This window comes from Uloborus diversus, chromosome 1, assembly GCF_026930045.1.
Source record: "Uloborus diversus isolate 005 chromosome 1, Udiv.v.3.1, whole genome shotgun sequence".
Taxonomy (NCBI): domain Eukaryota; kingdom Metazoa; phylum Arthropoda; class Arachnida; order Araneae; family Uloboridae; genus Uloborus; species Uloborus diversus.
In genome coordinates, this window is record NC_072731.1 from 235743835 (window position 1) to 235755648 (window position 11814).

General features: G+C 36.4%; 2 protein-coding genes across 2 annotated transcripts; both read right to left on the reverse strand.

Moving 5' to 3' along the window:
• Window positions 1-2111: 2111 nt before the first annotated feature.
• On the reverse strand, window positions 2112-2687 carry LOC129219404 (uncharacterized). The gene has a single exon (XM_054853796.1). The coding sequence runs from the start codon at window positions 2685-2687 to the stop codon at window positions 2112-2114; it is 576 nt and encodes a 191-aa protein (XP_054709771.1).
• A 2655-nt stretch (window positions 2688-5342) lies between these two features.
• On the reverse strand, window positions 5343-11518 carry LOC129219413 (uncharacterized). Its single transcript, XM_054853805.1, has 3 exons — window positions 11125-11518; window positions 6589-11010; window positions 5343-5407 (listed from the first exon to the last, which is right to left on the reverse strand). Exons 1-3 carry the CDS (start codon window positions 11516-11518, stop codon window positions 5343-5345), a joined length of 4881 nt encoding a protein of 1626 aa, XP_054709780.1.
• Between the last annotated feature and the right edge of the window lie 296 nt (window positions 11519-11814).

The window sequence follows — 11814 nt, forward strand, 5'->3', positions numbered from 1 at the left end:
GGGAAAGATGAAATAGAAGTGATTTTATGTCCGATGAGAAAATGAGCGGGTGTCAGCGTTTCATCAAATTCCTCTTCGCTGTTTTCTTGTATAATAGGTCGGCGGTTGAGAGCGGCTGCTATACCTATTATTACTGTTCGTAAGCTTTCTTCATCCAAACAAGTTCTTCCGAGTATTTTCCTCAAACATCTTTTCACAGATCCTACCATCCGATCCCACCATCCTCCCCATCAAGCCGCTCGTGGTACAATAAATTTCCAATTTATGCCGTTGTGAGCGTAAAGTTTTTGAACCTTGGAGGAAATGAGAACGTTTCAGTGATTGAAAAGCTGCTTTTGGTAGCATGAAAGGTGGCTTCGTTATCAGAGTAAATTGTATGAGGAATCCCACGTCGGGAAACGAATCGTTTAAGTGCCATGAGGAATCGATCAGTCGAAAGATCTGAAACGGTTTCTAAGTGTAGTGCTCGGGTTGTGGCAAAAGTGAAGAGTGCAATATAGGCCTTTTGTGTTGTTAAATGGTGACGAACATACAGAGGGCCAGCAAAATCGATTCCAGTAACAGCGAACGGTGAGGATGGACGAATTCTGTCTGCTGGCAAAGGTGCTTCAATTTGTAATGCACCAGATGATCTTGAAATTTTGCAGGGTAAGCAGTTTCGTAAAACTCTCTTGATGGCCTGTCTACCTCGTAAAATTCAATATTTGTCACAAATTTCAAAAAGAACTATACAAACTCCAAGGTGGTGCAGACGAATATGTGTGTGCTGGATCAATAACGAGGTGAAGCGATGAGAACCATCAAGTAACAACGGATGTCGTTGAGAGTCCGACAGTTGAGCAAATTGTAATCGTCCTCCAAGTCGTATAAGCCCATTTTCGAGGAATAGATTAAATTTGGCAATTTTTGAAGTGTCCAGTATAGACTTTCCGCGTTTTAGTTCAAGTTCTTGAGGGAAAGATTCCTGCTGAATGATAGAAATCCCATACTGTTGAGCTTTTTCCAATTCTTGAGCATTTAGTTTATCTTTCTTTTTCATCGGTGATCTACAGTTTGTTATGAAGAGCATTATCCAAGCAGTGGTACGTAACAACTTAAAATACTTGCTAAAACGTGAAATATCAATTATAGGGTTAACAGTAGAGATGCGAATTACTTCGAAAGTTTGTTTTCGTGCTTCAAGTTTATGAGAGGTGTCCTTTACGTTAAAGTAGCAATCCATGATTCTGGTGGACCTACGAGCCAAGGTGAACCATTCCACCAAATATGCGACGAATTCAACTGCGATGCCGTTACACCTCGTGACAAAAAGTCTGCTGGATTTTCTTTTCCAGGGCAATGCCGCCAATTGTGCAGGATTAGTGTGGCTTTGAATTTCAGTAACCCTATTGCATACAAATACTTTCCATTTGTTTGGGTCACTACGTATCCAACCCAAAGTTACGGTTGAATCAGTTCATAGCACAGCTGACGATAAGTTCAAATTCGTTTCACGACAAAAATAAGTAACTAATCTTGCCCCTGCCAAAGCTGACAAAAGTTCTATGCGAGGTAAGGTCACCTTTTTAATCGGAGCAAGTCGATTACGACTGCACACGATGTGAACTGCTTCAGCAGTGCGTAAGTAAAGAACACTACCGTAGGCACGTTCGGAATCGTCACAGAAGACATGAATCGTATATTGAGTATCCGAAGTATCCAATCCAACGAGGAACTTGAATAGAAGGAATAAGAAACAGTTCATCAAACCATTTGCGCCATTTAATAACTGTACGGGAGGCAATAGTTCATCCCACTGAATACCGCGTAACCATGTATCTTGAAAAAGCAATTTACTGTGCAAAATAATTGGAGCAAGGATGCCCAGGGGTCGTAACAACTTGCCGTTGAACGTAAAAAGAGACGTTTTGTGAGTGGTTTTTCAAGCAAACTACGTCTCATGTTGGAAAAATCGTGTGAAAGTGTATCAGCGTGAGAGTTCCACGATACTGCTAAAACTTGTGTATAGTGTTATACTGAATACCTGTATCCTTCCAAACACTGAAAAGTAGTGGTGAGTTAGTAGCCCATTTACCCATAGGTAATTTGATAAGAGTTGTGAGAGCTTCAATTTAACGATATAATGCTACAATGTCCTCTTCATTTTGTGTACTGGAAAGAATGTCGTCCATGTAGAAATTTTTGTGTACTTCTGCTGCTGCAAAAGGGAATTCTGACTTATGAATCGTTGCTAGTTCTCGTAAAGTAGACGAGAGCAAAAAAGGACTGCAACCGAGACCGAACGGAAGACGTTGGAAACGATAAGTTACAACTTCATCTTTTGAAAATTCTAGACCTTGAGGTGTAGTGACCGTTTGAAACCAAAAGAAACGAGTGGCATCTCTTTCACGCTCATCCAGGGAGAGCTGTAAAAATGCTTGTGTACCATCGCCGGTTAAAGCTTGTTCGTGTAGCCTAAAACGTAACAGAACAGACAAAATGTCTGGTAATAAATTAGATCCTATTTCCAACGCGTCATTTAATGAAAATGAGTTGGGCATTCGTGAAGAAGGATTAAATACAACACGCCATTTTGTGGATTCTTGTTTAATTTTCTTAACAGCATGTTGAGGTAAATAAAACTCTTTTTCGTTATTTACATTTGAAGGGGCGATTTCAACTTGATCGTTCTCAATATAATTCTTCATGCAGTCTTCATAATTACATCTGAAAGATTGGTTTGAGGCGAGACGTTTGGTCAAAGCATGAAATCGATTTTCAGCAATGTCAATATTATTTATTGCAAGTCAAGGGAACGTTCTTTTTTCAACGGAAGTCTTACAATTCTGCTTTCATCTTCTATTCTATATGAATCATGAAATTCTTGTAATATTTTAGAGTCCAATGCATTCATGTCAGTGTGACGAATTTCTTCTTTAATACAAATTGTCTCTAAGTCCCAAAAACGGCGGATATCATTATCTAAACATTTTGATACATTTTCCACAACAACATGATTAACTAAGGCATTATTTTTCAAAATAACGTTGGAACGTGTGCCAGAGAGTACAAAACCAAAAATAGTTGGAATAAAAGCAAGATATTCATTTGCTTTAATAGGCGATTCAGCTTTCATTATATTCCAATAAAAATCTCCACCAATAAGCAACTCTATTGGTAAGTTTAGTCCATAGTCTGGAGGATCAGCAAGTTTAAGTTTTCTGTTTCGGGCAAAAAGAGCAATATCTGTAGGAGCAAATGGAAATGGGGTGTATGAATTGATACTCTCAAACGCTGTAACAGAAAGAGTTCGTTTGTTCCAAAAACTTGACAGCTGGAATTTTAACTTTCGACGTTGTTCATTAGTCGTTTCAGTAGACTCAAAAGAATTCACTTCTAAAGAGCCTAAACTGATTACTTCAAAAGTTGTAAATCATCAATTAATTTTGAATGTACAAAGCTGGACTGACTGCCACCATCTAAAACACATTTCGTAAGCTTTGATATACCTGTGGGTCCGGAAATATAAATTCGTGCAGTTTGTAAATAGGTATAATTCGTTCTAACTACGTTTATTTTGTTAACATCACTTGGAGTGGCTGTGATTAACTGTCTATTCTGTGAAACTTTACAAATCGATACGTGATGTTTTCTTTTACACTTCATGCAATGCACCTTTTCTCTTCGTGTACAATTTTTTAAATTATGTCCGCGGTTAGTGCAAAGAAAACAGCGTCCTGAATTGTTTAGCTTCTTAATACGTGTATCAATATCTGTCACAGTTATGCAATTTTGCGGCTAATGTCCAGAAGTATGACAAAAGGGGCAAAAGGGCATTGGTTTCTTTGGTCGATTCATCATTTACTTGAAACGAAGACATAGTAGGCATGATAGGAAACGACTCACCTTGTATCTTTTGTGCAGTTATTGTGCCCTCTACTTCTTCTGAAAGAAATTGTAATATTCTCGTAATATCCCCCTCGTTTAGCTTTTCACGGTTTACGTAAATAATCCATTGTTTGCAAATTTCTGTTGGAAATGCTCGTAAGATTTTTGGGACTAAAACCCGACCATAACTGTCTATATTTTCACCTAGTGCACGCAATGCCTGTAAACGTCTATTGCATTCGATATACAACACATTTAGGGCCTCCTTAGAAGTAGTACTCACAGGCGTAAGGCTTTCTAAAAAATCCAGATGTGCTTGAATTATGCGATTTTTATCACCGTACTTTTCTTTGAGAATTTTCTTCGTATCGTACGTGTCTGCGATCACACTAATGACGTCTACTAGGCGCTTTGGTTCATCTTGTAAATATCCGCGAAGAAAAACAAATTTTTCAATTGTGGATAACTGAGAGCTCTTATCAATTGATGACTCGAATTGTTCCTAAAAATTTTGCCATTGCTCCACATCACCTCAAAAGGGTTCCAGTTTAATAGCGGGCAATTTTACTGTAAATGATTGTGTTATCGGGGAAGGTGTTGTAATGTCAGAAAATTGAGTTACATTCGACACAGGAGCCGGAGAATAATTTAATGGAATTAGACGTAATACTTTGTTTGCTTTAAATATAGCACGATTAGCCTCTTCAACGTATTCTTCACACTTTATAACATCATCATCGTATTCAGTGTCAGTTAAATATTCGTGTATATTTAAGTCCAGTTCCTTAACATCTAGTAGACATTCCTCTAAAAATTGATGAATATAACTTAGCTCTTCCTCGTCGCGGGAATCAGAATATTTATTTACTTCATTCATAGCCGTGTGATATTGGCGCGGGCAGTTGCCCTTCGTCGTTTAAAAATAGCAACTTTCCAACGGTCGATCGTCTGAGTTCGCCATATCAAAAAATCAAATACAATTAGCTTACCGAATTTTTTCAATTTCGAAATCTTCCAATATTTGTCGTCTTAGATATTTTTATCTGATTCAAATGACTTTCGGCACCAATAATTGTCATATATTTGTCGTATTTAAGCATACACAGTAAAAGGAAATGATTTTTATTGCGTGTTAGCGTTTAACATGACGAGATGCTTATGTATTACAATTTTTCGTCACTCTAAAGCATAAACACAGAAAAACGAAACGAGTTGGGGGATATTTCGATAATTGGGAATCTGGCGCGGTCGTCTCATTTTTGGCAGAAATAATTTTATTTTGGTAACCCTGCTGATTTATAGTAACCCTATGTTAATAGGTGTTTCCGGTCTCTTTGTTTAGATTTGCAAAGAAAAATACCGCACGCGCAGGCGCTGGAGCCAAAAATTGACGCCAATGAAGAAAGATCGCCAGATCCGCAATTATCGAAATATCCCCACGAGTTGAGTTGTCTCGTTTCTAGCCCCACCAGCAGTTATTCTTTCTTCGTCTCAAGGCCGAGATCAATCTTCACAACTAATGCATCAGGTTCTTTACATCCTGTTTCATAAAATCTCAAAAATAGTTTATCTGACTTCATTTTTTCTATACATATTGAAATTTTGAAATGCGAAAAAATGTCATTATATTTAGTGCCGTCCGAAGAAGGGGACAAGCTGGGTGATCATCCTGGGCACCAAGATATGAGAGGGTGCAACAAAGCGAGTTGTTGATGTATTATAATTTATTATTGTTATTTTATTTATTTCTTTATTACTATTATTATTATTATTTTGGATAATTCCGTCGTAAAAACAGCTTTTAAAATACTAACTCGTTACATTTAATTTCATATTTTATGATACACATAGATTTCAGGTTAAATGTATAAAATTTGCCTTGTGTAGCTTTATCGGTGGTTCCAAAAATCAACACTAATTTAAAACTAACTTTTATTTAAAACTTAAAAGAGAATGAAGATAACGAGGCAGTGCTCGTTCTTGCCAGTATTATGAGGGCTGGCGGCTCCCTTCAACTGATGTAACATAACATCACCAACATAAGCTTAACGAAACATAAGTCAAAAGATACAAGACAACTTGCTTAAATAGGTGAGGAACACGTCCTCTTACGGCAAATCGCAACACTCCCCACCTAAACTCTACTTAGAGTTTACAAACTTACCAGATAGGACATCTAATGTTTTCATCTACATAAATGATAAACATAACATTTCTTCTATGACTACCTTGTCAAAATATAAACAATTATTAACAAAATACAGTTTCAAATACATTTAAACAAAAAAATTTAATATACTTACTAAAATTTTCAAATTTTGTGCACAAACTTAACAGTGTATTTGCTCAAGTGAGCTCTAAGTTGTAAATTAGTTGAACAGGTCTTCTGATAATTCCTGTCTTAGTTTTGATCGAACAAGAACGCACTTTGTTATCCCTGCCATGAAAAATTTCAGTAATTTTCCCTAAAGACCACATATTTCTTGGGTAACGATCATCTTCGATTAAAACAGCATCATTAGGCTTAAATTCCTTATTTTTTGAAGTTTGCTGACACACATGAGCAGATCTTAACATTAATAGATAATTTTTTCGCCAGCGATGCCAAAAATGATTTAACACATTTTGCTGATGTTTAAATTTTTTAACTATGGATCTTCTAGATCCTAAATAAATCATCCTTTGAAATTCTCGTTGGAGGGAGGGATAACAATCGCTTACCTACTAAAAAATGTGCAGGAGTGAGGGGAGAGGGTTCTGAGGGATCATCATATACGTAAGTAATGGGTCGAGAATTAATTGTTGCTTCAATCTCAATAAACACCGTTTCAAGTTCATTGAGAGAGAGCGATGAGCGTCCAACAATTTTTCTTAAGCTTGTTTTAATTGTTCTTACCATTCTCTCCCAGAATCCTCCCCACCATGCACCTCTTTCTACAATATATTTCCAATTTATATTGTAATGTGAAAATAAATCTTGAACAGAAGGATGACCAATGCATTTAAATACTTTTTTCAACTCAATATCTGCTCGTTTAAATGCCTTTGCATTGTCAGAATAAATTGTATTACACAGTCCTCGTCGAGATATAAACCGCCGGAAGGCCAGTAAAAGTGATTCAGTGTTCATGGAAGGTACCAGTTCTAAGTGAATCGCGCGCGTAACTGCACACGTAAATAAAAGCAAATAATGTTTTTCATTATTTTCTCTGCAATAAAAGGGTCCTGCGTAATCGAGTCCAGTTACTGCAAAGGGTGGTGACTCAATTATTCTATCTGCAGGGAGTGGAGCTACAACCTGAGCCCCTGGACGCGCGTTGAATCTTTTACAAATCAAACACTTGTGAAGAACCGTTTTAATTCTTTGCCGTGCTTTAATGATCCACAACTTTTCACGGAGATGTGTTAGTGTGGCATCTACTCCAGAATGAAATACTCTTTCGTGTGCATCCATTATTAAAAGTTCCACGTATCTGCACTTTGATGGCAATATCAATGGGTGCTTTGCTGATTCTTGACAATCTGCAAACTGTATTCGCCCCTTTAAACGCAGAAGACCATTCTCATCAATTTCAGGATGCAACAAATATAGGCTGGAATTTTTGTCGATATTCTTTCCATCGGATAGGGTTTCAATTTCCTTTTTGAAGTGTTCCATTTGCGTGGTTTTACTCCAAAATATTTCGGCAGTCATAATTTCTTCTGCTGCAATTGGTCCACACAACTTCTCAGATTTTGGTTTGCAGTTATTGATGAATCTCATTATCCATGCGGTAATACGATACACTTTCTTCAAAGTGCCGAATTCATCTAAATCAAATAGTGAACTATCAGATTGCTTGGGTTCACTATTAGCGGAAATTTGTAGGACGTTTCGCGATTTTCTGCTTTCAATGGACATTTCTCCCTCGTTGAACTTTGCTATTTTCTTTGGCCATAATTCTTCGGATTCGGTAAGCCAACTATGTCCATTTCGCCACAGTGGACTAGAAGCCATTGTTTCAGCTTGTTCTCCTCTTGTTAACATATCTGCTGGATTATTTCTTGAATCGCAGTAGAAGAACTGATTTGGACTGCAAATTGCCTGAATTTCTGCTACGCGATTGCTAACAAAGGGCTTCCACTCATTTGGAGATCTTCTTAGCCAGTGTAGTACAATTGTTGAATCGCTCCAACAATACAGATTTTCGGTTAAGTTCGGAAAAATGCCCTTTAAATATTTCGCTAATCGAGCACCTATAAGAGCTCCCATTAGCTCACATCTTGGCAAAGATAAAGTTTTCAAAGGTGCAACTCTACCCTTGGCCATTATGAAGGAAGTTTTAATCTCCCCGTAACTATTAGAGTATCTAAAATAAGCAACCGCTCCAAACGCTCTAGGAGAGGCGTCGCAAAAAATGTGAATGCTCAGTTCCGTGTAATCAGCCTCACTGAAGAATTTCCTTGGGAAAGTCAGATTTTTTAAGAACTCAAGTTCTGAGCACCAATTATTCCACTTTCCTTTTAAAGCACTAGGAAGACTTTCATCCCAGTTTAGACCTGACAGCCAAATATCTTGTAACAATATCTTCATCCGCACAGTAAAAGGTTGAAGAAATCCCACTGGATCGAATATTTTAGCTACAGTTCTTAAAACTGTCCTTTTTGTGTCGTTTAGTTTGCTTTTCACAGATTCAATTACAGCAGTTAGCTCTAAATTGATAGAATCATTAATGGGATTCCAATTCATGCCTAAAAATTTTGATTTTTTACTCAAATTTTCGTCCTGTTTAATATTATCCCTCAGCCACAAAGCATTAAGTTCATTTGAATTCGATTTCAATTTTCTCAAATTCATTCCCGCGTCACGGAAAATATTTACTGCATCTACAGACAATTTGTATGCATCTTCCACCGTTTTAGCACCATAAAACAAATCATCTACATAAATTGATGAATTAAGCATTTCAAATACATCAGGGTTTTTAATTTTATATTTTTTAATATGATATTTAATAGTAGCGGCTAGTATAAATGGGCTAATACTGGTACCGAACGGCGTGCGGCACATACGCAAAATTTTGAACTGTTCGTTTGATTCCCCAAACCAGAGAAATCTCAAAAAATCCCGATCTTGTTTAGCTATCCCAATCATCAAAAACGCCTTTTCTAGGTCTCCACTAAATCCTATTTCATGCTCCCGATACCTAAGAATAATATCAAGAACGGACGGATTCAAGTTAGGACCAATTTCTAAACATTCATTTAAGGATTTACAATTTTCAGATTTAAAAGATGCATCAAATACGATACGAACATTCGTCGTTTCGCTATTACGAATGACTGCTCTGTGAGGCATATAATAATCTTTATCTTTGATTTCATTAGCGCATTTCTCAACTATATTTTCGTTTAACTGCTGTTCTATTATTTCCTTATACTTCGCTAATATTTCTGGAGTTTTATCCAGTTTTTGTTTTAAAGTTTCAAAGCGTCTTTTAGTTACCTCAAAATTATTTTCGAGACCGTCAGTTGTGGTTTTCCAAAGTAATTTACATTCGTATCTCCCGTCTACCAATCGCAATTCTGTTTCGAAGCGATGAATTAAATCTTCATCTTTTTTGGAATATTTACTAGATTCTTCAATTATACCCATAGAATCCAATTCCCAAAATATTCTTAAATCATTTAAAACAATTGCATTTCCTACCGATACATTTGAATGCTTCGAAAAGTTGGCTTGCTTAAACGTATTTCTGTCTAAACCCACTAAAAACCACCCAAATATAGAGTTAACGGCCTGAAGATCTCTATTTATGCGTTTTCTCGCTGTCAACACTACATCCCAAAATTTGTCGGCCCCAATTAATACCCCCAAATGTCGTAAATCGGAGACATTATCTACAATATCGGCCGGCTTTAGTCCCAAGCACTGAATTTTTTCGAGTGAGCGTAAACTTGGACCCTTCACAGGACATGAGGAAATTGTGTCGGTTACCAAACATTCTAATCTTATTTTGTTTTTCAACTCCCTGTCGCAAAGTTCAATTACTACCACAGGATAATTTTTAACAATGGGTTTTTCCGCTCCGAATGCGAAAACTGATAGTTTCTCAGTGCGTATGGGTTTTAAATTCAAAGATTTAACCAAAGTGTCTTTTATGAAAGAACGTTCACTACCTTGGTCCAAAATTGCACGCGTAGTTTTCGAGTCTGATTCTGTACAAATTACTACAGTACACGTTTGTAGCAATACATTTTTCGCGCTCAAAGCATTACTAGAGTTCTGAGAAACAAAAGCGTTTGCATTTACGTTAGGAACTACAGATTCATTATTTGAATTAGAAGCGACTAAAGTATTTTCCGAAGTTTTAAGTTGCTCTAAAGATTTACTTGAGTTAGAACGTTCGTCACTGTTTCTGAAACAAATCGATTCATGATGATTTTTCCCATTACATTTGAAACAAGCACTTTTATCATTACAAACCCTACTCAAATGAAATTTCTTAAAGCATTTAAAACATCTGTTATCCGTTTTAAGCTGTTTTATTTTTTCCGTTGTACGAATGTTACACTTGTAGGAACTATACGCATTTTGGCAGAAGATGCATACTTGATTTACGGAAGTATTCAATGCACTGGCTGTAGCAATATCTCTATCGCACCTTTTACTAACATTCTTTTGATTACTATAACCTTTAGAAATTGTCGAAGCTTTATTTTCATTACATGCTGCTAAAGTAATTTCCCGACATTCCACTTCTTTCTTTAAAAATGAAATTAATTCAGAAATTTCAATATCACCGTCCTCTCTCTGCTTATTAAATTGCAGTATTAAATCATGAGGTAGCTTTTTTTGCAAAATAGGCATTAATAAGAGTCCGAAGGACTTAGATTCTACATTCATTGCCTCTAAATTTCTAAAAGCGATTTCAATTTCGACATGAATTCTCCGTAGCGCTTGAACATTGGAAGAGCTCTTAACCTCTTCTAAGTTAATTATTTTGTTCATAAAAGAGTTAATTATGATATCTCTTTTGCCAAATCTATTTTTTAGCATTTCTTTACAATTGTCATAGTTTTCGCTTGAAAGATCGAATCCAGACACAACATTAGCTGCCTGACCGATTAAAAGGGCTTTTAAATACGCGAATTTTTCGACTTCTGAAATTGTTTCATTTTTGTCTATTGTGCTTTCAAAGCTGTTCCAAAAACTTTGCCAATGCTTTGGATCTCCTGAGAACTTTTCTATAACTAGCTTAGGTAATTTAACTGAACCTTGTCTAGAGTTTTCATTAATTCTAGCATTTGTACTTTGGTTGCTTGAAGAACTTAAATTTCGACTGCCTTTATTTTTATCTTCTAAATAACGCAATATTCTTTTAGAAAACTTTAGGCATTTAGCTTCGTATTCATCATTTAAAGTTACTTCTTTCTCTATTTGTTCGAGTTCAACAAATTCTAACATTTCGCTATCAAGCGCTGTCAATCCGTTAGACCTTGCAATTAAAAGTTCATAATCGTCGCGTAATTCTGCTTCATCAATTTCACCTACATGTTTTAACTTTTTCTCAATTTGATTGACTAATTGAGTAGTTAACCATCGCAAAACAGTTCTCTTTGCTGTAAGTTTTTGAAACTTATCGCTTTCCAATTCTTGGATTGAAGTCATTTTTTTAAACTTATTTTCGTACAATTGAAACTTGAGATAAACTGAATAATGAAGTTTATGAGCCTACCTTAGTTTCTGTCGAAGCTTTAATTCACTGTACATTCTCTTTTACTCAAATTTATAGCAGCTCCATTCGTGGCCGTAATGCACCATATAAAATTTGCCTTGTGTAGCTTTATCGGTGGTTCCAAAAATCAACACTAATTTAAAACTAACTTTTATTTAAAACTTAAAAGAGAATGAAGATAACGAGGCAGTGCTCGTTCTTGCCAGTATTATGAGGGCTGGCGGCTCCC